The sequence below is a fragment of the Equus quagga genome, chromosome 1 (assembly GCF_021613505.1).
Source record: "Equus quagga isolate Etosha38 chromosome 1, UCLA_HA_Equagga_1.0, whole genome shotgun sequence".
Lineage (NCBI taxonomy): Eukaryota > Metazoa > Chordata > Mammalia > Perissodactyla > Equidae > Equus > Equus quagga.
Window position 1 is genome coordinate 175,856,579 of NC_060267.1, and position 27,840 is coordinate 175,884,418.

Genomic DNA, 27,840 nt, shown 5'->3' on the forward strand with positions numbered 1-27,840 from the left:
ATTCTGCCTTAGCTAAGTCTGTCACCATCTCTCTCCCGGGCTAGTGCACCACCTCCAGTCTTACTTGCACTCCGCCTCCCTACAATCCATGGAATTTTATTCCCTGTTAAAACATTTCAATAGCTCTCCATTCTCACAGGATCATAGCCCAGACGCCTTGGTTTGATCAACACCTCCAGAATTATCCTTATTCTTCGATTTTCCCTCCCTCCAATGCATAAACAACCTATCCAGTAGCCATGTGGAGTACTCATGGGTCCTGTAATGTGCCAGGCTGCTTCACACCCGTGTCTGCCCATGCTGTTCCCTCTGATTGGAATTCTTCTCTCATATTCTAGGGATCCACCCCACCTTCTGCCCCACAGGCCACCACCAATCATGTCTGCTTGGTCAAACCTTTCATCTGTCAAGACCTCATTCAAATGTAGCTTCTTCCTTGAAGCCTTTCTTGACCATGCCATCTTCCCCCTCCCCGATCTTGAAGCCAGTGTCACTGTCAGAATGGACCACACATGAATATGGTATCATTGTAAAACTTAAAAATAATGTAGATAAACCGAAAGGCTCTCTTGATCCAGCCCTCCTAATCCCACTCCCTATTTGCTATCAGTCTGCTGTGGATCATTCTAGACTGTTTTTCATTAACAATTCATCTTGGAAATATTTCCACGTGTGATGCATATAGACCCATCTTGACAGAGAGTATAATTGGTATAGAAAATTCCCTAGTATGAGTGTGTTTAGTTTGGTTAACTCTTCTGCGATTGATGGATAGTTTTCCCCTAATATTTTTCAATAATAGTGCCACAATGAACATCATTTTGTATGCCTTCGTATGCATAAATGCCAAGTATTTCTTTTCTACACAGATGCCTAAAAGTAGAAGTCTGAATAGAAGGTATACTTATTTGATTCTACGTATTCTTGACCTATTTTTGTGTTTGGTAGTTTTTCCTTCTTTTTTGTGCATTGGTAAGAGTTCTTTGTATATTTTGAAGAATAATCTTTAGCCTGATACACACATATATGCACACAAAAAAGTATATATATTTTTTCTCTCTGCTTTAAAATTTTGCTTATTGTGTTTTTTGTCATAAGAAATCTCATATTTTTATGTAGCCAAAATGATCATTCTTTGTTTTTGGTTTGTGACTTTCTTGGGAAGGCTGTCCATATACCAGAGTTATTTACACATTATATTTTACTTTTTTATTATCCTATAGTTTTATTTCTTACATTTAGCTGTTTAAATTACTTGGAGTTTATTTTACGTACATTAGAGGGTATTACCTAATTTTATTTCTTTTTCCAAATTGAAAGTCAGTTGGTCCACACTATTTACTGAATAATGGTCCATCCATCCTTACCCCCAAATTGAAATGCCATTTTTCAGGAACTAAATTTCTAAATATATTCATGAGTCTGTAGTAGATTTTCTTGATCTCCTTGCTTTTTTCTGGGTCAATACCACACTGTTTTAGTTACTATACCTTTACGGTATGTTTTGGTATCTTTTAAGGAATCAGTATTTTTTAGTTGTCTGCCTTCTCTTACTAGACATTTGATGGATGGGACTGAGTCATATTCGTCTTTGAATTTGAAAGACCTTTTACGTAATTCACATACATGTTTGTGCGAATGATGCAAATAAATAAACCCAAAGCAACTGATGCTATTGGTGCTACACTTTGTATTCTCAGAGTCTCAAGGATCACGGGGAAAAATAACTTTTCCAGTTTTCACTCCACTTCCTATTGTAGCTCAGCACTTCAATGAGTTCTTTCATAGGCATTGTATTATTGTTGTTTAATTTGTTTTGAATAAATAATGCATCTTCAGTGTACAAAACCCAAAAGGTACAAAAGTGAAAAGTTAAGTCTCCCCTCAGTTCTTAGGAGGCAATCAGACTACCAATTTTTTCTTTAACCCTCCAGAACGGCAGCACACCCTCCACTCTGCCCTACACCTTGCTTTTTTCGTTAACTATGTATCTTGGAGCTCATGCCGTATCAGTACCTATGACGCTGTTTCATGAGATGTCTGTGCTGTGTTTTATTTAACCAGGATGTCAATTTAGTTGTTTTGATAAATACTCTTTATACATATAATATTCCCAAATATCTAGAATAAAACTTCTGTGCCTGAAATTGGTGGGTCAAAGGGTATTTGAATTTTCAGCTTTGATTTGTATTGTTAAGTTGCCCTCCAAGAAGTTACTAGAAGCTTCATGAATGAAGGCCCTGATGGCCTTGCAACCAGGCTTCCGACTTGCTCAGACATGCGCCAAGTACCAGGGGGCACTGCAGAGGCTCTAGCTGGGACCCCGACAGTGAGTGGAACTCTGTGTGTGGGCGCACACATGTGCACGTGCATGAATGTGTGGGTGATGTACCCATGGTAAGAAGCTCAAGGAAGAACCATAAGTCAATTAATTAATTAGAGTCCTATTTAAACTCTAATAATGAGTGGAAGCGTTAGTGCTTTGAATAAAGCTCCTTCGCCTTTATTATTCATTAGAAACTGGCAGTAAATAATAGGTTTGAATTTCACAGTCCTGGCGCTGCTAATCAAAGCACAGAGCATTTCTTAAGATCATAAATTATTATCCTTCACAACAGGAGCATAAAGGGAGTTTGGTTTTATGAACTGCTAACTGGGACACCAGCCTCTGTTTGGGTCTCAGGCTCACTCAGAGGGAAGGAGGCTGGCACGCACATCTCAGGACCGAAACCCTGTCTGAGGGGTTGGGCAGGGCACAGTTTCCTCAGACTCACAATATTGCATCTCCCTGGAGTCAGCTAGGACAAGTGGCCCAGCCCAGATTAAACAGCCTCCCGTGCTCCTTGTGGGTGGTAGTCCACAATGTGCAGCTGGAAAGAGACATTTTTTAAAGCAGGAAGAGGGCTTTGCCTGGGGGGCAGCAGGCTATCTTTACTTCACCCCCTTCCCAAGTTGGCGCTGGGTTTAGACTGTGAACGTGCGCCCCCCCCCCCCCCCCCCCCCCCTTTTCCATCTGGTATGTCATCTTTCTCTCCCTTCTCTCCATTCCTGCCCCCACTAATGTTTGGCATTTTGTGGGGAATCTTCTCCTTCCCTGGTGTGTCTTTCTCCACACAAAGAGAAAGAAACAGACACCAAGTGGGCAGAAATAAGATGAATCCTTATCTTCTGCATTTCTTTCCTTTCCTTTCTCCTCTAGTGTCTTCTCCTCCTGTTTTTGAAGCTTGATGTAGTTTTCCCTCCTCTGACAGGCACATCCTCCCATCCCAGCGCCACTCTCTTCATCCCTCAGGTACTTGGTGTGCTGGCCCCTATGGCTGTTCCTGGGCCACAGGACCCCTGCATCTCCCTCATGTAACCTTTCAGTGCCTGCTTCACCTGGCACTTCTAGTACAAGGGCTAGAAGTGCCAATTAGTACAGGCAGAGAAAATGCCTTAAATAAAGCATTGACCAATGCAATCATACTTTATAACAAAATTTTATTAGGATTAAGTCAAATTAGAAAACTTCATGCTTCACCATTTGTCCTATTTCCCTGGGATGACCAGATGATACTTAGCTGAGTATAAAACAATTTGTGCCTCTGGATTCTACTGTTCTGAAAGCAAGAACACCGATGTGCATAGCAGTGTGCCTGACACCACCGTGGCTAATGTTTAAGGTCTAACACTGGTCAGCGAAGCGTACGTTACTTCCAAGCTTTGGGCCCGGGGAAGATGTCACTCCCTTCCTCCCTCAGAAGCAGACCCATCATAGCCTGGGCACCAAACTGGAGACTGCTTTTTGGAGTCTAATGTTAATGTCTGTATTTCAAGAGAAGCTAGGCTTGAGGTATCTTTATGGCTTAAAAGGCACAGGTCATGCAGCTGAATTAAGAGCTATTGTGTCGGTCTCTCCAGTGCGGGCCAGGAGCCACCCCTTGTAAGGGGAGTCCTGATGCTGCGTCCTGGACTCCTCAGTGTGGTCCATGCATCGTCAGCCCTGCTCCTCTCACTCCGGTCCCGCTCATCAGCTGAGAGCGTTGGAATCGGATAGGTCTGGGCTCCTGCGCAGTCTCCTGCCCCATGGACCCTGCAACCTGTGCTGCAGAATCTCATTGCCCAACTCACAGGGGGACCCACCGCAGAGCCAAGAAGGGACTCAAATGGAAGCAAGGACAGGAAGGCTCTTTCTTCAGGTAGAACACGGTATGGGGAAAAGACACCAGCTTTGCCTGGGAGGGTCTTAACCAAGGTTGGAGAGCAGGACTGATCGAGTGCAGGGTACACCCAGCTGTCACCAACCCTTCATTCAATAGGACAGGCAGCTTGAAAAGGGGGTCCCCATGCCACACGGTTTCTGTGAGGCCATCAACAGTGGTCCCGAGCAGTTCCCTGACTCGCAGATAGCCCTCGGGCCATTCAGGGCAGGTGGGAGTCCAGGTCCTAAAATATACAACTTATCACTCCCTAAATAACTGGGCAATTCCCTTCAGTTTAGAAGCCACCTGTTTATGCTCAGAAACTCTTTTTCTTATTTTTACACTCTTCTTAATGAAGGGAATAAAATCCAGAATCTAGGAGAAGGGCCTGGAGAGCTGCCTACAGAGAAGAAAGGCCCAGCAGACACAGCCCATCTGTTTTCTCCTCGCTGACCCCTCCTGACTGCGCCCCCCACCCTCCACCCCACCCAACTCACTAACAAAAATGGCCGCTGTCAAAAACTTAAATTCAGTTGCATAATATCGAAGGAGGATAATAAATTCTCATTTCTTCAGGCACCAGAGGATACATGGGACAGGGTTTCAATTCTCTCCAATTTCCACTCTTAATACATTTCCCAGCCTCTCCTTGACACCCCTCCCCAGCTCGGCCCACAGCCCTGGGTGAACCTTGCATTCCTGTGATTACATCTGCACGCTCACGCCCGCTAATTCAGCTGGGATTGCCCAGGAGTTTGCTCAAGCTTGAGTTCATAGCCCCCTAAGCCGAGGTCCCCTTCGTAAATGTTCTCCTTGCCCGGAGTCTGGGGTGCAGCTTTCTGGTCCAGCCCCAGCCTCGTGGGAGGGCTGCAGGGGGAGGCGGCTTGCTCCTGGTAATTCATGGCCAGTTCGTCCTGGTTCACAATGCACTCCGCATCGTCTTCTTTTAGCTGTTCCTGGATTTTGGAAAGAGAGAGAGGTCACTTCATGACGAAGGCAGGAAACAACAGCAGTCCTACTGCGTAGGAAAATAGGGTGTTTTCCTTTTCTTAACTGCCCTGTCTTGCCTAGCTGAAGCTTCTGCTACAGGAGATAGCAGCTTTTCCATCTCCATGGGCATGGTGAAGCGTTTCTCTGAGCCGCCTGCCTTGAGGACTCGACACCATAACGCAGCCATATGGGGTCTCTAGGCCTAAGGTAAGAGTCGATAGAGAGCACGTGCTAATTGAGTGCCTCCTTGGGTTAAGGGAGTTAAAAGAAAATGCTGTGGATTTCGAGAACTGATACCTAACCTGGCTGACAGGCGTTACGAGGCAGCAGAATCCTGTGACCTTAGAGGACGGAATGATTCACCGTGTGGGTTTTCTAACACTCCTTCCTGTCAGAAAATTCTCAAAACACAGTTTCTGTTATATTTATTTTAGAAATGTGTCCTCACAGCATGTTTCTTGGGATGAGCATCCCAAGGCTAAGAATGGTTGGAAGTCACCACAGCGGATAATGGCAGAAACCAAGCAGATCTGGCCAGCATAGTTTTCCTCAGACAGAGCTTCCCTTGAAAGAAAGAATTAAGGTCTCAACTCCCCTTCCATTGGCTTTGGGAAGCCCATACAAAATTATTTGTAGAATGAGCCCTGGCTAGGTGACCTCAGGTTGGTGGTTTCCAATTTCAGCCTGTTCTAGAAGCACCTGGAGGGCTCCTTAAAGCACAGATGCTGTCCCCAAGCTCAGAGTTCCGAGGCGGGGCCTGATAATTTGCATTTCTAACAAGCTCCCAAATGATGCTGAGAATGCTGGTCTGGGGACCACACTTTGAAAACCACCGCCCCCCGGCCCGTTGTGCCTGACGCATATCTGAGATGCCGTTTTCTCTGTTGATGTGAGTGGCCAGCTGGATAACCTCCTAGGGTGCCTCAAACTCCAAGATTCTGCTCCTCTCCAATGCCTGACACTCTGATTTGCTGCTAATGATTCTAATTGCTTCTCAGCATTTTTTATTCCACTCCCTTGAGCTATAAAGCACAGGCCTAATATTGAAAACCTCCAAACATAGAACTCTGTGAGGACACATTACTTCTTTTACATTTCTTAAATCCATCTTATGGTTAAAAAATTTTGGTAACAATAAAAAATTGCATTTTTAAAAGAAGAATGAGCCCACATCAGCAACAACTGAAAAGAGAAGAGAAATGCTTCTCGGTGTAGTGAATTTTCAAAATGCTTCCTCCTCCAGCTGGGGAGGAACAGCCCCAAGGTTCCTGGGCTTATCAATATTCACAACCTTGTTCCTCCGGGATATCTACTCACCCCATAGGCCTGAGGGCTGGTGAGTAGCCTCGAGATGGGACCGCACCATTCAGGTAAGGTGGTGGTCAGTGGCGGACCAGAGTGGGTTAAAATTGGTTTCAGATATCTGTGAGGCCTGTTAAGGAATACTTGCCAAAAGGGAGTTAGGATTTAGTTTCTCACACAGCATAAATCTTTGCACGCAGCAAAAGAGACAGTTCTGTTCATCTTTAAATCCCCCACTCCTTCATTTAGGAGACAATTTGGTTTGCAAAAATTGCTCTTTATAATCCTTGCTCCACACACGTTTCCAGCCCTCGCGGTAGCCTTTAATCAGGAAGAGATGGCGAACGGACTCGCCAACATCAGAGCGAGGTGTCAACGTGCCTCTTCCCCTCCTCTCCCATCCCCTACTCCATGTCTCATCTGCTTAGAGAATGCATTCTAAGAATTATCTTAAACAATAGCATAAAAGGTTGCATTTTCTTAAAATTGCACACACAGCTTAAACCACCGGTAATTTTCACAAAGAAGCAAGGGGTATTTCATAAAATGTTGTCATTTCAGAGCAGGGTAGTGAACACAGATTGTTTTCCAAAATACTTTATTTTCACTATTCAACACAGTCACTTTATACTTCATACATCAATGCATCTCTATACAAAATTATGTAAATAAGCGGTGCCCCGTTTACTCTATTGTCTAGCACCTATCTTTCTCATCGCTTCATCCCAAAGTACTCTAACAAGTTAAAAGAAAAATCTGTTTGTCTAAAGCCATCCTGTTTCCCTCCAGCCTGTCAATAATGAAATCCCCAGAGGCGGTCTCAGGCTGCCTTATTATTTTTTTTGCTCAAAGAAAAGTAGTGGAATTATTTCACCATTCCATCAGAAACAACTTTTAAGCTTTATATTATTTCCTCTGCTGGAGAATATTTCACCTCATCAACTTTCTGAAAAGCTGTAATAAATAGAGACAGGGAAAAAATGGAAAGCAGTTCACATTGGTTGGCTTGTGAAGATCCGCAGTCACCCCCTGGACTCAGGACACAAGAAGATCAGGGAGAAGGCCCCACTGGACAGCACCACTCTGTCATTCCCGTGATGCCCTGAGTGAATGGGGACAGAGGGAGGACGCAGCCCACAGGGGACCGGGAATCTGTTTGCTTCTGGCTTCAACTCATTTGCTACCCAAGTGGTGACAAGGCAGGGGATGCTCATGAACATGGCCTAGGTGTGATGCAAGGAGAGTGACGGAAAAGATGCTTCAGAGGGTCTGTAATTCCAACTGCAAATGGAAAACTTGCCGACTGCTTTCAGATGAACAGTTGTTGTGCTCGGTTAAGGACCAGGGAAGATATTAAAGTTCAGAGCCTGGCATTCCCTATAACATCTTGTAAGCATATCTACAACTCTGGAAAGCCCTTGATGGTCTTCCGTTCATTTTCAGTATGGAGTCTTCCTCCTTCATTTCACAGAGGAAGGAATTGAGTTTAAATCGTCCAAAGGCTCCCTTTGCTGTATGAATCCACCACCTCATTCCCTGCAGAAGATAATTGATCAGGGCAGAATCAGGCATGTGAGCAGCTGGATTCTACAGAGAGAAAAGCTTGAGACCTCACCCCTGCTGGCGAGCTGCAGACGCCCTCCGGCGGGGCATGTGAAGACATGTGGTCTCATGAGCGTTTATGGTGGGCATGGGTCAGTGAGAAATGCTTTTTTAGGGAGGTGAGGAGGACAAGATATATGTACAACTAGAGTGTAAATCAAGGAAAATCCAGCCAATTTTATTTTCAGATGGAAAAGTGATAGCAAGTAAGCAACATTTTTAGAGATGTCATGTAAAAAAAATGAAGAGGTTTGTCAAGGCCCTGAGAGTTTGAGAGAGGCCTGGGCCACGTCCACTGTTTGGGGTTCTCGCTATACTGAAAAATCGAAATGCCAAAATCATGTTTCAAAAGTAAAACACAGATTTAGAATTGTGTAACGAACATTTTCTTCTTTTAATCCTGATGACGTATCTCTTTAACTCTGAACAACATTGTTGGAGCTAACACTTACAGACTAAATTTGTAGGCAGTCTCTGGAAGACCTGGGCAGAACGCCCACCCTGTCACTTTACTGACTGTGTGACCTGGGGTCTAGTTACTTACCTCTCTGAGCCTCAAGTATTGTCGTGAATGTTAACCGACATAACATATGTAGAAGTAAGTGGTTTTAAACTCTTAAATGCTATTTGAATGCTATTTATTTTATTTTAAAAGTTTCTTTTCTAAGCAATACTTTCTGGAGAGTCTGGTGTCTCAGTCGTTGTTCAAATACTGGTGGGAGATGATTCCGAGGGTAGAGATGAGAAGCCGGCGCTCCAGGCATTTGGTGTAGCGTTGGGGTTTACAGGCTGGTTAGTGGGTGGAAAACTTAAGCTGCTCCTACACCAAAAATCGTTATTTGGGTTTAAAATTGTTGGGCCAGGAGCTAGCGTGAGGTGGTAGGTAAGAGGTGGGGAGAATTTGTTGGTGTAAGACTCTTCAAGGAAGCGCATGGGGCCATTCTGGCTGTTCTGACATCCCAGTAGCTGTGAGGTGAAGGGGTGAGGCACACACTGTGGGGCTGTGACTCGAACATGCAAAGCGCCATCCACAGCCGCAGCAGACGAGGAGCTGAGTCTCTGTTTTCCAACGTCTTGGTTTGCCGGGTGCTTCTATATGTCATGTGCTCAATGGACATTTGTCGAATTTATGGTATAGAAAAATATTCAGAGGTGGTGTGAGTGATGGAAGTAGATTCTGAGTATCTGTGTCAAGAAGAGAATGAAGGGGACAGAATGCAGCCAAATGAATGAGGTTTTCCTGAGGATAAAAGGCTAAGAAAGGTGAAGGCAAAGATCGACCTCTTGGGCCTGAGTTATTCGACAAAGGGACCATGAAAAGAGTGGTAACGACATAAAATAAAGCGGTTAAAAAATAACCTTTGTGGGGCTGGCCTGGTGGCGTAGTGGTTAAGTTCATGCACTCTGCTTCGGAGGCCTGGGGTTTGTGGGTTCAGATCTTGAGCACAGACCTACACACTGCTCATCAAGCCATGCTGTGGCGGCACCCCACATACAAAATAGAGGGAGATTGGCACAGATGTTAGCTCAGCAACAATCTTCCTCAAGAAAAAAGAAGAAGATTGGCAACAGATGTTAGCTCAGGGCCGATCTTCCTCACACACAGAGAAAAACAAAAACAAATTAAAAAAACCTTTGTGTTTCACTTGCTCACTCAATCATTCATGCCTTCATGCACTCATATATTTCTGTTTTTGTTTTATCTGCCAAACTAGTGAGGCACCCACACAAGGAAATTAACAATTACTTCTAGAATGGAAAGCTCCCTTGTCTCCAGACTATGGTTTCCTTGAGGGGAGGGCTGTCCCCTTCACCTAGATACAGTGCTTGGCACATTTTAGATGTTCAAGAAATCATTGTTGAATTAATGAAGACAACAGGCTCTGAGAGGGTAAAGGAATGGCTCAATGGAACCCAGCCAGTTAGTTAATGGCAGAGCTGGGCCTGAGAGCAGGGACATTCCACCACACTGGGTGTCTTCCTTCTGTTACAGAGACACCGAGTAACAGGACTCGTCTGACTGGATAACTGATTTGGAATCTGGGAATCAGTGACTTTCCAGAGTCTTCCTTGCTGAGCAATTTCTGGAAAGAGGCTGGATCTCCAGGGTTATCTGAATTATTAAAAAGTAAGAAAACTCTTTTGACCTACAAAAAACCCCAACTGCCGATTTTGCAAAATGTGTTATTTTTCTCATCAGGTTCTAGTATATGTTTGGGGAGAAAGATTCCCCATTGGATGTTTTTGGTACAGCGAGTTTTGCTTCTCTAATAAGCTAGAAACATCAAGATGAAATGTTGAGCTCTGGGGGGAAAAAACAATGACTTTTCTCATCCTTAAAGGGCATAAATTTGGAAATAGCAGTTTGGTTCAGAAGATTTAAGTAAAAGCTGGAACTCTACCCAGAATTTAACATGCGTGAATTAGGAAAGACAATTAGCAGATGCATTTTCTCCTTTGGCCTGAGCTATCAGCAGGGCCAGAGCTAAATTTAATGCGTAATTTAACTAACACCCAAAATACCTGGTTACATTGATTTCTCTCTCTCTCTTTTGTTAGCTTTTGTTTTGATTACTTTAAATCCTCATGTTTTGTCCATTGTAAGTTACCAAGAGCATCGGGTGCACAGCTTACTCATGCCTGTGCCTCACACGACGAGGTCCTACACAGATTGGTGAGATGCGAAAACTCCAAGCAAAGATCCGGCTCCACAAATGAACACCTGCCCCTTTGAGGGGACTACGCACCATTGTCCCTATCATGGACTGAATGTTTTCATCCTCCCCAAATTCGTATGTTGAAGCCCTGACGCCCAATGTAGTGGTCTTCGGAGATGGGGCCTTTGGGAAGACATTAGGGTTAGATGATGTCATGAGAGTAAGGCCTTCACGATGGGATAAGTGCCCTTATACGAGACGCCAGGAGGCTTACTCGCTCTCCCTCCACATGTCCACACAGAAGGGGTCCTGTAAGCACATGATGAGGTGGTGGCTCTCAGCAAGCCTGGAAGAGACTTCCTCCAGAATTCGACCCCACTGGCACCTGATCCCAGACCTCCAGCCTCCAGAACTGTGAGAAAATAAGTGTTGTTTAAGCCAGCCAGTCTACGGTATTTTGTTATGGCGGCCTGAACACACGAACACACCCCTTTCTCTCTGGACCTTTTAAGAAGTCTTTGATTTGAGAGCCCTGAGGAGCTATCTTCTATCTTGGCTTTCTCTAAACTTGCCTCATCATGAAGATCATCTTGGACATTTGTTAAAAATTCAGATTTCCCAGTCCTCCCCTGGAGATTCCGATCCAGCAGGTCTGAGAGGTGTATTTTAAGTGCCCTGGGTGACTGTGGATCAGCAAGTGTGGAACACAGTAGGCTCTCTCTGGAGTATTGCCCTCCACATGAGGTTCAAATCTTAAATAGGAAGAAAAAGAACATGGCCTCTCATGTCCATAAAGCCATTTCTTTTAGGTGAGGATAGGTATGAGGTAAGTCCAGTTGGCCTGGAACCCAGGCCTCTCTAACGGCCTCCTCCAATTGTTCCATCTTGTCTGGAGGCTGGGTCAGATACTCGGCGCCACAAGGTGAAGCCTTGATGATGTTAGACCCGAGAGTGGATTAATGAAGCGTCACATCTTAGCTTGTGTAGGGAGACTGCGCCTATCGGAAGTATTTGCATGTGTTTGTATGTATAGGCTTGATGAATGGTCTTGTTGTCAGGATAAAAAACTTGCCAATGCACAGCTGTGTAAAGAAGGCAAGCATATTTATCTCTGTATAGGCTTTTCAGGAATACACTCTGCACTCTTTCATTTATAAAGCATTCCCATATGTCTTATTTTCTCTATACAACTGTAGGTGGGTACTATGGTCTTCTTTTACCAGTCAAGAAATGTGTAAACGGATGGCTTTTCAATTCTCTTCTAATCTATTCTTACCTCTTTTTCTAGAGTGCATTTAGCTTCCAGTGCCAGCTTGCCACCAGAGATGGTCAGGGATCAGTGCCAGGTGGGTGGGGAAGGGTGAGTATACCTGGACTGGAGGCCAGCCTTGCCCTCCAAGCCCATACATTTCTGCAGAAAACCAGGTTGCACTTGCTAGTGACTTGCTGAGTCCCCAAACTGTTATTTACGCAGCATCCACGAACAGAGCCAGCTGAGGACACCCAAAATTGTACATATCCCATCGCTCTCAGATTCCAACATACAAATCACTCCCCTTCTGCTTTGTTTCCCAGGAAATGTAGCCTAACAAATTGAGTGTGTTCTCTCTCTTTCCTTTGGACATGTCAGATTCTGTAAATGGACATTCGCTGTCCTGCCATCTTGGTTAAATACGCGATGGACCATTCTGCTGAGCTGGTGTTCAGGGTTCGGGTCAGAGGAAGGCCTGAAGAGTCCAACCAAAAGCCCTTTTTCTCTAAGCCGTTTCCTCACTCTGTTCTCTCCAGCTTGAGGGAGGACTTCCAGTTCTGCACTGGGCACTTGCGGAGAACATAGGAGTGGGATCCTATCTTTGCAGTGCCCACTCTATTACAAGAAAAATTGTCAAGATGGCACCGTCCCCTAGGCTACCCACGAAGTTCTGATTTAAAAACAAGGAAAAGGCAGAAACCCTCTATTCACACGCAGGTGAGCATATGCTCCTTTGGTCGACAGTTCTAACCTTTACCATCTTAAAGAAAATTGCCCTAGACAACTGCTGGGGCAGAAAGACAGCAGCAGATGCCAGAATAAAAACACCCTGATGGGGGAGCAGAACTGCCTGGAGTAATCCAGCAAGCAGTGACTGCAGCCCCCTTCAGCCTGGGCTCTGAGCTGTTACTCAAATGTCTGTTTGGTGAAGGGCTCTCTCTTCAAGGCTGGGCTGGTGTGTCCCTTCCTCCCGGTAGCCTTCTTGAACCTGCCATGCTGAAGCACTTCAGCTCCATGGCAACATGCACATACCTGCCTGACAGCATTTATCACATTGTCTTGAAGCTAATTGTTCATGTCTCCCTCTCCCTCTTTAGACTCTAAGCCCCTTGAGGGCAAGAACTTTATTATTTTTAAAAATCTTTTTATTGCAAAATGAAAAAGGGAGACATCAAACTTCACAAATCCAATGTATAGCTTAATGGATCATTACAAGGCACGGCAACCAGCCGGGCCAGGAAACAGAACTTTGCCACCCACCCCCTATCCCCATCTAAGCCCCTTCCGGGTGTGTCTCATCCTAATCAAAACCCCTCCCTCTCCCCACAAGGAGCTGCTATCCTCACTTTTGTACTAATCACTTCCTTGAGTCTGTGTTATAGTTTTATCACTCAAGTGTGCGCTCTGACACACTACAGTTTGGGCTTGCCTATTAAAAAAATATTGTATGTTTAAGTCCATAGCTTCCTCCTTCACCCTTCTAATTTCTTTATGAATTATCTGCTGAAGAATCTGGGCCATTTGACCTTCGGAGTTTCCCACGGCCTGAGTTTTGCTGATTGCAAACTCACGTGCAGCCCAGCGTGGTCCTCTGCCCTTGGTGTTTCCTGCAGGTTGCCAGCTGGATCCAGAGATTGGATTAGGTTCAGGTTCTATTCTACCCCTTTGTCAGGACTAAAGAAGGCACATCGTATGTGGTTGCTGAGCGGCCACTGATGTGTAATACCTCTGTCTATTTGCTCACTGGGGATTGCAAATAGTGAAATTCTATCTTTTTTATTTTATTAGGTAGAATACTTTTATAAAGAGACATTTTCATTTATGCTATTGGGATATTCAGTGAAATAGTCAATGCAGGAAAGGCAAGATAAATGCTTGATTTTTTCTATTTACCAGTTTTCAAGATAATAATTGGTTATCATCCTCCGAAGATGACCGATTCTTTGTTTAAACATCATTATAAAGTAATGAATTTAAATGCATTTGATTGCAATATTATCCTTGTTGAAGCTCAAATTAACCCACAATCTTTGGTCAGTGTGAGTCTTTTCACATTGGCTCCTGCATCCTATTGACATGATGGCATTGTCTTTGATAGCTTCCTTGTCATTTGTATGACAAGTTGTTCCAGGCTCATCTTGTGCGTCTCCTGTTTCAGACCTCAAATCAACTATTTCTCCAAAACTCTCCAGTTTCTTTTAGTAAGAAATGGCATTTTAACAGCACAATCTGGGCACCACGCGTTGCCATATAAGGTGAGGTGCTGGCAAATGTTTAACAACCGACTCCCTCTCTCTTTAGAAAAAAAAAAAGGCCTGGATTTGTAGTGTTTCCCAATTTCCATGGTGTAAATATTCCCATTGTGACTGAATTCATTATACCAACATGAAGTCGATAAATGTGATGTTGGGACAAGATGTGCACAGTCTGTCCTCACCAGCTACTGCAAACCCGCTTCACCACGCTGCTGGTGATACGTCTCAGGAGTCCTATGGATATTTCCAGTTCAAGTTCAGGCATGTCTGATTCTCAAGGACACAGAGAATGTAGAATTAGAATATTCTATAATTACTCGTTTGTCTTATCCTGTATTACACATAGTCTCAAAGTAATAATACTGTTCTACCACAATGGTAATTACATACTACATTGAACAATTTTGCATATCCTCCCTCCATTCTAACCTCCCACTAAAAAACCCTATAGTACAACTGTCTGTACTGTATCAACACTGTCAGATCATACAGGCACCACCTTCTGTGCTCTCTCACTGCCCTCATTTAGTCCCAGCTCTCCAGGTAACTGTATTTAATGCTCACCTCCAGGCCTGGGTCAATGTCTCTCTAGTCATTTTGATTCCCTGCAGCTCATTCTTTAGTAGATTCCTTGAGGAGGACTCATGGGAACATGAGGCTTGTTCAAGAACTGAGTTCTTGTATGTTGACAACAGCTTGTGCCCTTTATATTTTGAAAGTCCGTTTTTCTGGAAGTAAAATTGTTGGCTTATACTTTCTTCATTTGATTATCTTAAATACGTTTTTATTTTCTTTTGACACAGGGTGTTGTTCCTGAGAAGTCTAATGAAAATATAATTTTCTTCACCTTATAGATCACATTTTTTTTCCTAGAGGCCCAAAGGACTTTTTCTTTAAAGTTCATTAATTTCACTAACACTTTTCTGATGTTTGCTGTTCTAGGTTGATATTCTCAGACACATGGTGTGGTTTTTCAATGTGTAGTTCCAATATGTTAAATGTGTTGTCATTTCTGGAATGTTCTCTTGAATGAGTACTTGTTCTGTTTCCTAGCTTTGTTTTTTTCCTCAGAGACTCCTGTTTTCTGGATGATCAACCTTCTTCGCCTATCTTCAATATTTATGACTTCCTCTTGAATCCATTTTATCTTTTTCTTCATTCCTTTTTGATTTAAAAAAATTTTCTTTTTCTACCTGCTATTTCTCTTAAGGTATTATCCATTATGTTTATTTGGTTTTTTATTCCTTCTGATTCACTATTCATTTCTGAAATGCTTTTTTTCTTTATTTTAAATTATTTCCAGAGTTTTTCCCCCTAATTCTGATATATTGTTCTTTCATATCTTGTATCATTTTCTTAATGTCTTTTAACTTGTTTCAATACAGTATGTGGTAGTTCTGATCTATTTATGAGCATGTCTTTCTGGTTTGTTTTCATTGTCTGTATGGATGTTATTCTGCTCTTTATCCTCTTTTTTTTCTTATAATAAGTCTGTGTGAGGTTTGACTTCTATTCTTTTCTGTTGTTCATTTTTATGTGAAATTATTTTCCCGAACTTGTAGAATGAGGCAGGAAAGCTTTTCAGCTTCACAGAGGTCCCTCTTCTGTCGTTTTTATGCAGTGCTAAGCATGGTGACCTGCATTCTGTGCTTTCCTGCCCCATTTCTCTCCCCAGCTGGTCTGGACCTCGTCTTTCCTTCCTCACACTTGTCTCTATCCAGCTCAATTTTGATTTCACTCCAGGCCGTTTCTCCTGGGTGGAGGGCCCTGTCCTGGAAGGGAGCCCCGGAGGATCCATTTTGAGGGCTCTCAGGGGTCCCGACTGCTCCAGCCCCTTCAGTCCTTCCTGCCGGGACCGTTCACTTACTCCTCGTGCAGAAGCCAACACTCCCCACTCCCTACCCCTACTCCAGTTTTAGAGAAGTTTATCCAGTTGGCCCAAAGACACTTTCCAGGAAATTCTATGGGCTATTTAGGAGTTCTCCCATTTTCAGGTCCATCAGACGCTACCCTAGGGCCTCCGTTTTCCTCCTGCGTGGACACTTGTGGTATTGGTGGTTTGTCTCTACTCACTGGTAATTTGGAGTTTGTGAGAAAACTCGCCTCTAGTTTTGTTGGAAATGTGTCCATGGGGTTTTGGTTTTGTTATCGATTTGTTCTGCCTATTTTATGTGGAGATCTGGAGAGAGTGAAAGACTATGCTGTTGATGCCACTGCTGTCTTCCCAGAATCCTCCAGGAACTATTTTATTTGATCTTCTATCCTTGGTGATTAGTGTCTAGCACATTACTAATGAATGGGGACGTGGTCTAGTTAGATTTTTAAATTGAACTCTGAATGAACTGCCTAAGTTAACTGGGAACTATGATTCAAACAATGTAGCTTTTTTTTTAAAGACTGTTTCATAAATTTTATTATTGTTTAATCATTGACAGATGCTCTGCACACTAATAACATCTTTTTGGAACAATGTAGCTTTGATTTATCAAAATCAACTCCCCAGGTCACCTCCAGGTGAGTCAGATGGTGTCTGGAGCCATAGTGGTTAACCTAGGACTTGCCTCTCTGAAAAAAATGCCTGTGCACTCATCATTTGCATACAATTTCACGTAACTTTCAGAGAGTTCCCAGATAGCTGGAAACCCATCCATGCTCCACGAGAGGTCCTGAGTTAGGAAGCTCTGGTCAGGAGTGATTAAGTATTAAGGACTAGGGCAGACTAAAGGCCGATAAAATGGGATGCTTGCTATCCTATTTGTACTGGGGGTTCGTTTTATCAGTGATATCTACAGGATCTACCTATCAAATGTTAACATAATTCTTTTGAGCTTCTTGGTTCCAGACAGACGATCCAGGGACAGAGAAAGGGCAGTGGAGTTTGTTGGAAAGGTTAATGGAAAGAAGACAGTTGTAGGATACCAAAGCAACCAGCTTAAGTAGGGCAAGGGGATGCAAGATAAACAGATAAACACAAGATAAAAGGGGGAAATACTGGAATCATGAGGCTGGAGGAAACCTGAGAGTTCATCTGATCCACAGCCTTGGATCTTAATACAGAAGAAAGTCCTAACCCGGGTTTCTCTGAGTGTGGTCCCTGACAATCTGCATCCTAATCCCCTGTTATGCTTGTTAAAATGCAGATTCCTTGGCTCTTAAACCTGACCCCCTGGGGTGGAGCCTAGTAATCTGCATTTTAACAATCCCCTGAAAACCAGTGGTCTAAATGATGCTGAGCAGAATGGTGTCCGGTCTCTTGAAGGACTCTGGATGTGGAGGTGCCACATCTGTGAGCTGCACAGTGCAATAATAATAAGAATGACAATAACATTACTTTTACTCTTATTACTATTGCTTCTCCTCCTACTATTGTGTCCTTGAAACTCTTCCCTTTGGACACAGGATGGGATCAACAGATTTGTAGGAATCTTTGCTGCCTATCAGAGGTAGCTGAAATCCATTTGTACCATATTGAACGTCACATTTGGCTCAAGTTATTTTGAGAGAAAATAGCTTTGGAGGAAAATGCTGCTGCTGCTTACATGGAATGAGTCTTGTCTTTTGGTGGCCTTCTGGTTAGGGGCAGTGCCACCCAGACCCAGGCCCTCTCTGTGAGCTTACTAAGATTTTGGCGACAGGCCTTTATGGGTCGCCTCCCTGGCAGCATGTTGAACTGAGCTCTGAGAAGTAACTCTGCTCCAGGTCTCCACTCTGGTTTGGGGGGAAATTTCTATTTGATTTCTCCTCCCAAAACTGAGTGGATGCGGTCTTGTGAGAGTTGGAGCCTTGGCTCCAGAATTCATATTTCAGACGGAGGCGGTCAGCACTGCCCGAGCCCTCTCAGGCTCATCCAGTACCCCATGGGGCCGGGTCCTACCCTTGCCTCTCGGAATGGAGTGTGAGCCCGGAGGGGACCGGTCCTCGTGTGGGCTTGGGCAGGGAGCCCATGGGGATGCATAACTGTACTCATCTTTGGGAGTACCTTTGGGAAATAGAAACAGTCACTTTTGCACTGGCAACTGCAGTGTGGACACTATAGTTCAGAATTCTCAGAGTATGAAGTTAAGGAGGAGACCGCCATTGATACTTTCACGGGGAGGGAGACAGCAGACACCTAACACAGATGGCTGAGGTTCCGGCTGCTGTGACTGCTTCTCAATTTGAGCAAATTCTCTCAAACTCTTTGGACCTCGATTTTCTCCTTATTAGGGAAGCCCGTGATGCTGTGTTAGATCCGGTTAGGTAATTATTTAGAGTTTGCAATTACCATGTGTGTTCATTTCCCAGGACTGCTGTAACAAACCATCACGAACTGGGCGGCTCAGAACAGCAGAAATGCATTGTCTCAGAGTTCTGGAGGCTACAAGTCTGAGATCCAGGTGTTGGCAGGGATGGCTCCTTCTGAGGCTCTGTGGGAGAATCTGTCCCATGCTGCTCTCCTAGCTTCCGGTGATGGCCAGCACTCCTTGGTGGTCCTTGGCTTGTAGTTGCTTCACTCCAATCTCTACCTCCATGTTCCCATGCTGTTCGCTCTGTGTCTTCACATGATTGTCTTCATATTGGATTCGGGACCCACCCTTTCCCAGCATGACCTCAGCTTAACTAATTATATCTGCCTTGAACCTATTTCCAAATAAGGTCACATTTTGAGGTACCGGGGGGTTAGGACTTCAACACACCTTTTTTTTTTTTTTGAGGAAACAATTCAGCCTATAACTTCCTGCTATTTCTGAATAACCCCAAGTCTTCTGTTTATTTTTTAGTAGTAGTTAAAAAGACAGACAGGCTGGGTTTGAATCATAGCTCTGCCACTTATTATCTATGACTGGGCAAATTTCCTAAGCTCTTTGAGCCTCATTTTCATCACCCATAAAATAAAAATAGCTTACAATAGTAACCTCTAAGGGAGAGGACTAAGTGAGTTAAAAATAGATAGAATTTTTAGCATCGTTCCAGGCACATAATAAGAACTCAGTAAATGTTAGTTAACATTATTATTTTTTCACTGTGTCCCTTGAGGAGTTATAAGTATTAGAAATATACTTCAAACATCCCTAAGTCAATTTACTCATGAAACACCCACCACATGCCCTGCAGAGTTCATAATATTTCTTGTGCTGCTGCTGGAGACCCAGGAAAGATATTGCAAAGTTTCTCTCAGAAGATTCCCTTCTATTCTTGGAGCAGCGCCCTACACGGTGGTACCCAGGGAGGCTCATTGTTTCGTGACAGCAGGATTTCAATCAAGCACTTATATTACAAGGTCCTGGCACAGGAAAGACCTGTCAGGAAGGAGGTGCTTACTCAGAAGGTGCTGTGTTCATGTTGGGCATCGGGTGTTCAATGTCACCTTGCAGCAGCCCTTTCTCATCATCATGTGTGTCTCTCTGGGCCTTAGCTGTCCTTGAGGCAGCTCTAACTCTCCTATACTCTATGGACACCTCTCTTCTTGACCCTTCAGCAACTCCTTAGTAGAACGCATGCCCTGTGGCTCTTTGAGGAAAACAAAGCTCACACATACTCTCTCACCCACACATAACCCTCAGCAACGCTGACTGCTGTAACCCACTGAGTGTGCTACGGGTACAGGAATGGAGGTTTGTGACATTGGGTTATTTTTGAGCTATGGAATGAAGCCCATTCAGGAGAGTTTAGAAACTCTATTTCCTTTGGCTGAGCAGACACAAGAGGAGTCCTTTGTTGTCATAGAGTCACATGTCATAAATAATCACATTCTCCTCTCCAGGAGCATTTTTCTCTGAGATGTAGTCACTTTCAAACTTTTTTTCACCTCTAACCCCTACCTGGAAATACATTTTACAATTGCTGCTCAGTACATGCCCCAACATCTGCTCAACCACACACACACAAAACTAGAAATGCTTCTGTGATGCGCTTGGATCTACTCCTATTCTATTCGATTCCGTTCTCCGTCTTCCATTATGCTTACACTGCACATAGCTAGTATTCCCCAATATCCAGTTCTCCTCCTCTTTCTGGTACCTGAAGTAGGTACATCAGCATCCTTGATGTAGGTGGGAGTAAATGACTAATTCTGGCTGATGTCCTGTGGTCATAAGGGACTACTGTCACTTCTACTCTGAAACATAGGGAGCCAGCCTGCAACCCCCCAGCTGACACTTTCCCCGCTACAGAGACCCAAGGAGGCCTCAGGTTGAGGTAGTGGAGCTGCGGATCAAAGCCGCCTGGAGCACTGAGTTACCACAGGGAGGACAGTCGCCCTAGAGGGTCACCCACATCCTTAGCAGCCTTTAAGTGGGAGAGAAATAAAACTGCTTAATGGGCCACTGAGATTTGGGAAATGTTTGTTACCACAGTATAGTCGATTCTGTCCTAACCAATGCAGTATTCTCTACTATTGCATTTTTTATAAATGCTGGTCTTGAGTTGGTTAAATGATTCCATGACCCATATAGGTAGCCTCCTCTGGCTTGCAAATTATATTTCTAAAGCATCAGCCACATCAATAGTCCCAAAGTATAGACAGAGAGAGAGCGTCATAGGGGAGGCAGAGCGTACACCAGCGCTGTCTCTCCTTGGGGTCCTAACTTCCCAGGATTCATTGACTTAAGGATGAGGTGGTTGTGTCACTAGGGACCTAGAGAGTTAGGTTGCAATTGCTTTGGCAGGGGAGGCACCAGGGACTGGTTTCAAAGGTGATGAGTAGCGGACTTAGCCTTTCTGTGGGGTTTTGCCTTTTAGATGCACATGGATCCAGATTCAGGTCTCACAGATCCTGCGTTTTATCAATGGGCCTATGTGCATTGAGCACCCAGATTACAGGTGTATCCTGCTTATTATTAAAAGAAGTAGGAGTACAAAAGCATGACTGCCACTCACGTACCGCCATGCGGTGAGATCAGAGGACGTGTCCTTGGCTAGATAGCTGAACTTCCCTGCCCTCCCTGGCCCCGCCCCCTTCTCTTTCCAACCTTATTCCCACATTCTTTCATAAGACTTAGTTTCTGAAAAATGAAATTAAGCACTGATTCCTGTTTATGTATCACTGTCCCTCTGGGTCTTTGCATCTGTTCTTCCTCCCATTTGAACAGCTTTTCTTGGCACTTGGAAATCCCCAATCCACTCAGACAGCTCAGCCCTTTGTGCCTCTGAAGTCCCACTGATCTTCCATCACTGGTCTCCCAGGCCTGACCACGCTCTCCCTTCTGATTGTTAAAGTACAGCTCTCCTGCTCCACTCCCACAAGAACCACAGCTGCTTCGCTTTCAGCTTTCCATCTCGGGGTTCCACACAAAATTCCAGCCAAACAAAAGGGTTCCTGTGCACGGTAATAACCACAACACACACCCTAATGTTAGAGAATCCACTGACTTAGAAAACAAGGTTGGTTTACTAAGATTGACACGGAAGGCCTTTCTAGGCTACTCACAGTTCCCATATCCACCAAATACTTTCCTAACTTTTGTCTTTGCATGCTCTGTCTCCATTACCAGGAAGGTCCTTCCTCACTTTGTCTTTTGAGAAGTCCTGTTTGTTCTTTAAAGCCTGTGGGACAGATTGCTATTTGCTTACCCAATATCCAGGCTCCCTTTCCTACTTACAATAGAAGGAGGTTCTATTTCTTCAGCAGATGGATGGGCAATGAAATGAAGAAGTTTGTTGGGTAGAATTTCTAGAGACGCTCCTTAGAGAGAATATCAGTTTTGTCCATTTTCCCTTATTGCCTGGATCTTGAATGAGCTGTCTGGAGCTCCAGCAGCCATTTTGGCTTATGTAGAAACTTATACTAAGGATGGTAGAGGAGAAAGGTAGGAATCATAGGAATACTGACGCTATCATGGAATTCTGTTACCAGTTGTAGATTGTATAATGCTGGACTTATTTACATGAACTGAAAATCTCTATTTTGATTAAGCCATTTTTATTTGGATTTTTTTGGTTATATGCAGCCAAACATAATCCTAATAGATTTACAGTTCATTTCAAGTAATACCTCTTTGTCACTCTCCTTATACCCCAACTAGAGAATTTCTCACTTGGACGCCCACAGGCCTTCACTCAGACCTCTCTGATTACATTAATCATAACATAGCAGAATTATTTGACTATATATCTCCTCTTCTGTTAGGAGGAACATTGTTTCGTTCCTTTTTGTATCTGAAGTGTGCTTAATGCCCAGTTGCAGGAAATGAGTCCTCTCAATTGATGTTTGTTGAATTGAATGGAGACCTGAAAAGGATTTAGGGTTTTCTGTTAACATGAAAATTCTTTGGGGAAGGGTATTATATGAAACCTGAACCTTACTTGGGATTCAGTTGGCAAGAAATAAAGTCATGGGAAAGGACGCTGGATGGGGGCCTTAGAGACAGGAGTGTGAGAGATGGGCAGCTGCACCGGCCGAAGGAAAGGTGGGAAAAACCTCAGCCATGGGTTTCAGCCTGTCTGCATCTCCCCAGGGCAGCTCTTGTTTGCTCTCATGCTTTCCCGTATACAAAACCTCACTCTCCGAGAGGAGACTGCCTGCATTAGGAAAGCTTTACATTGCCCGCCTGCCTCTCTGAGAGGCAAGGCCTCTCTCCCGAGACTGGGTATCACAGATAACTGGCTCCTTGAGCATATCTGCAAGTCCCTGCTGTGCGCCCCAATCCTGTGCCCTCGGTCCTCCCAAACCACTTTGAGTTGCAAGATTAAATGAATGCATGTTTGGATAAGATGCCTTTGGCCCCTAGATCAAAGTCTGCACTGCTCGGGGTCTAGACCCCTTTCAGAGCAAGTATAAAACCTGCCCTCCCCTTCAGGCGAATTATGGGTGCAAAAGGAGAGGAGCTCTACTCGTATCACCGTGCCAACACAGCTTCTCAGGGTAGATCTCAGACGGCGGGCTCGGAAACTGATGGCTGAGAAAACGGAAAGACGCACTTTCTATTAAAACCACTCAAAAGTGGTATTGGCATTGACAAATATGATCCTTTGGCTAAATAAAACCACTGGAGAGCAAATTAAACCATGTCTCATGATATGATTATTCTCTCCTTGTAAAAATAATAAGAAGTGTTTTGGTAGATTTGCTGTGTGTTTGTGCATCTGCTTTAATAAACAGTTCCAGGGGCTTTTTATTTTGGTAAGTTGCAGATTTGAACTTAAGCCAAACCAGTGGCAGGAGCTGTCTTCATTGCCATGGAGAAGGAAGAGAAAGCACTGAGTCGTCATACAATTTCACTCTCCTAAATCAAACCTTCCATTTGCCGCGATTATTTACCATTGCTTTGTAATTGTGAGCAGCCAGCTGAGTGAGCTGGAAGTCTATTCATTCTTTAAAGTGACATAAAGTGGCACTTGGAGTCCCAAACGATAATTGTTCTTTTCTCTTTGTTAATATCCAACCGCTGCTGGGAGTTCAGTGAAAGACTCATTTAATGCCAGCTCCAGAAATTTCTGTGGGATTTGCCTCTTGGCCTCTTTTTGAAACCCAATTGGAAATCACTCTCAGGCATTGGGAAGGCTGACTGGATTGTGACCTTCAGTCAGAATTCCTCTCTAAACATTTTAGCAGGATGGGGAACTTGCCCCCATTTACATCCCTCTACGACCCAATGAGGGTCATGAGTAGGGAGAATTGGCAGTTTCTCAGAAATATGATTACCTTGAGGACGTTTCCAGCATGACCTGAATCTTAGGAACTGGAGTTTGCTAAGGAAACTAGATCTAAGGAGATTTCCACCTAACCTAGTAGGACACTGATGCCTGGACAAAGACATGAAGCCTATGGGAAGCACTCCCCAGTGGTGGGAGGATGCTTGCTCTTCAGCCACGCTCTCAGGGGTTCCCCCACCTCTCCTGGAAGTGATCACTTACTGGTAATCTGCCAAATCTAGTAAAACTTTCTGCTGACAATAGGAGTGATAGAGATAGTTGCACCCTTTGGCTCTAAGAGGTTTCAAACACCCCTGAGATCACTGTTGATCAACTACGAATAGGAATATGGAAGGTAAATATGTGCTGATGTCAATGGGCCTTTTTACAGCGTGGATGAGTTCTTGCTATTCTGGCCCCCCAATTTCAAATTCTATGCAAATATCATTGAGTTTCTGACCTGGGTTAGAATCAAAAAAAAGCAAGCTCATGCCCCTCTGCTGCTCTGACTCAAAATTGCAACACTAACAGCATTAAGCATTTTCAAAACACTAATTATGTTGAAAGCTCTGCATTAAGCACTTTATATGAATAATTTTCTTTAATCTTGGCAGGTAGCTGTATCATTATCCCCAGTTTGTAGGTGAGGAAACTGAGGCAGAGGAGCCAGCCCATGGCCACATAGCTGGGAAGTGGTGAAGCCAGGACGTGAACTCAGGTTGCAGTACTGCCAGCCCAACTCCCGCTCGCTTTGACTCTGGAGCTCAGCACAGCATGCAGAGCCCTGGCCTCGGAAAAAGTCCTCAGAGGGGCCTCTTGGAAAAGACCTTCACTTTTCTGCATTCTCTGAGGCTGCTTCAGCCCCAATCATACCTGAGGCCGTCAACCCAGTAGGTGACAGCAACCCAGGAACTTTGTGGCATGATTCATGGCTTGGGTTGGGAGCAGAATTACCCACCATTTGGTAGAAAAGATTTGCCATGGGGGAGTTTACTGGAGACTTCCATTTGCAATGGCTGGAGTTTTAATATTTTGTCCCATGTATCCGGTTCCTTGAGGAAAAAGAAGAGGAGGAGAAGACAGCAGGGACACCACCGAGGAGGAGCCGAGATCTCTCCCTTCCCCCTTTCTCTCTACTACAGTGTTGAGGTTCTACTCATGAGCTGTCGTGTTTTGAGCATTTTAGGAATTGAATACGCAGTTGAGGGAGTGAGATGTGATTTATAACCCAGAACCCAGGAGAGGTTGGATTATAGAGGTTAGAAACGTGCCTAGAACCGAAAGATTCTCCTCTTTCAACCAACAAAAGGGAGGCCAAGAACATTCAAAAGTTGGTGATTTTGGAAGTTGGGAAATTTTTGCATTCCATGTGCCATCTGCTGACTGAATGCTAGTTGTTATCATTTTCTCCTAATTGAGCTTCTTTTTTTCTGTTGCTGATTTTAAGAGTGTTTGCATAAGAAGGCATGTGTGTGCCCTGGAGTGGTAGTGGTAGGGAAGGGCTGGGGCCTTGATTAACCTCAGGACCTGCCTGAGAGCTATGGCGAGGCCCTGCCCATGTGCACAGTGCTCCTGGACACAGAGAATCTAGGACCTTCCTGAGGATTTGCAGGCGGCCAGGCCAAGCATTCCAGGGTCCCTCTGTGGGCTGCTGGAGGGCCACAGGGCTCCTGATGCCATTCAGAGCCCTTGGAGGAAATCTGATGATGTGAAAGGAGGCCAAGACATCTCAGTTCAGGCAGTGCCGTGGGTCTGCCAATCACCGAGGGTTACTGCCTGGTGACATCCCCTCTGGCTCCCAACCGTCCTTTCAGCTGGGGCCTCGCAGAGTGTTCTTGCTCAGGCGAAGGCTGCATTGTTCCGGACTGTGGCGTGATAGTCTTTTTCTCCCACTGATTCTTCCCGGTTTAGGGATACAGCTCCAGATCCAACTGGAGCTGGAAGGCCATCACATCGGATTTCAAGCACTGCTGAGAAGCGTCAGAATGGCATCTTCTGATGTTTCCTCCAGGAAGCAAACTACTCAGATTAACTCTAGACTCTTTAGCATAAAACTTCAGTGTCTGATAAACTGTGAGACTGGTGCCACTGCAGGTCACCTTTGAGTCATTATAGCCCCTGTCATCAGAAGTCTGAAAGCAAAATGTGGCTCCCCTCTGTCTGGACCTCATGAGGTGTGCGTCAGCAAAATTCTCCATCTCTCAGGCCCCTCTCTGTCCTGGGAACTGGGCCGGCGGGGGACGGAAGACAACTGCTGGCGAGCAGGGGAGGCCCAGGAATGCCCAGCAAGGCAACTCTATATGGGCAGCCAGTACTGACCTGCAGGAGGGGGCCAAGCTGATAGCATGTCCTATTCCATGCTTGACCTTCAGCTTGGCCAGCTCATACCTTGGGCAAAAGTTTTTGCTTTGCCAATTTAGAAGATTGTTAATAAAGCAAACTGTGATTTACGTGATGACAAAAAAAAAAAAAAAAAAAAAAAAGGCTGTCAAGATGCAAGCATCAAAGTGTGTTATGGACCAGAAGGTAAAATCCTTTCACCCCTTCTTTCTACTCTGGGTGCTTCTCTTGCTGTGCTGCCCAATGTGAGCTTCTCTTGTGATTTTGTCTCTTTTCTATGATTCACAGGTTACTGAAGTTGAAAGAAGAACCTGGAGCGGATCGCCCATTGTTTTGATTTATCCTTGCAAATTCTCTGTCTCCTTGCCTACGCTGTAGGCGCTGACTCTATAGCTCTTCCCTCAGGGTCTGAAACGATTCCCGTTGCTGCTTTTCGTGCAGCCCGGTACAGTCATTTTTCCTTCTTCTGCTCAGCCCCTTGTCCCTCAGTGGTAATGGAATAATAGTGAGTTAGTTTATAGAATCGTTGTATCTATAGATCTTTGCATTTTAATTAGGAATGGCCTGGGTTAAGAGGAGAATTCACATGAAGTGGATGCCAAAGGGGATTTTAGAGATTAAAAAATTTCCCAGAGACAAATGATTTGGTTTTTCCAGGAGGGCTCAAAATTACAAGTGCTTACACTTAAGTATAACTAGGATGGTGTTCTCCAGAAGATTCTGGCCTGTACCAAAAAATGTCTTCTTGAAAGAAAAACAAATTTAGGCTTTTGATCGATTTGTTTTTATTCAGAAAAGCTGAAACGGAATTAGTTTTATATGTGGAGGACCGGTCATTGCTCCTACTGCTGACAGTACTACAATAGGAAAAAATGGAGCATTTCCTTCTGAACAGAATTATAGTGAATTGAGAACTAAAGAGCTTATGGAAAATAGCTTTCAAATGATTATTTTTGTTTGCTTAAATGCTTGATTATGATGATTGTAATTTCATCTATACACAGAGAGAGCAAGGAAAAAAAGCTAAGCCTAGACTCCCGTTATAACAAATCCAAAAAAAGACATCACACTTTATGAAATCCAAATGCCCATAGGTTTCTTGGGACTGCTAAGTAAAATATAAATACATGGTTCATGTTCTACTTATTTGCATTTTCAGGGCCAAGAATTCTTTCTAGGCTTTCTTTAAAAGCTTTACCTTGGCCTTGGGTCATTGTAACGACTTATGAAATAAAACTTGAATTTGGGATTTTCTTGCTTTACATGTAAAGGTTGGCCCTCTGAATTACAACGAGAAGTCTTGGGGGGTGAATAATACACCTGCAGATGGCTGAGGGCTCCAGACATGGAGCTCATTCCAGTCCCTGAAACGGACAGTGTGAGTGAGATGATTTCATCACCGCTAGAGAGGGGCCGCCTCCCAGTACAGCATCACTACCGAGCACAGCCCTAGTGACAGTGATGTTCCATGAAGAAATTTTTCTTGTTTCTTGCTTAGAAAGAGTAGGATCACTACAGACATGTAGTCATTCTACTTCTCAGACCCTGACCAAGATGAATAACATTAATAAGCCTTGAACCGAGAACCTAAAGCCAAAAATGGTTGGATAATCAAATACAGAACTTCAAACGACCTTGGAAGATCCAAG

The 27,840-nt window shown here is 44.2% G+C and overlaps 1 protein-coding gene across 1 annotated transcript in view; it reads right to left on the bottom strand.

The window, feature by feature from the left end:
- Positions 1-3,463: 3,463 nt before the first annotated feature.
- SLC9A9 (solute carrier family 9 member A9) overlaps positions 3,464-27,840 on the bottom strand; it is a 510,438-nt gene continuing 486,061 nt past the window's right edge. The window contains exons 15-16 of the mRNA XM_046685210.1: positions 6,489-6,594; positions 3,464-5,137 (exon numbers count right to left, since the gene is read on the bottom strand). Of these exons, the coding sequence (XP_046541166.1) occupies positions 4,910-5,137; positions 6,489-6,594 (334 nt within the window). The 3' untranslated portion in view covers positions 3,464-4,909. The remainder of the gene's footprint in view (positions 5,138-6,488; positions 6,595-27,840) is intronic.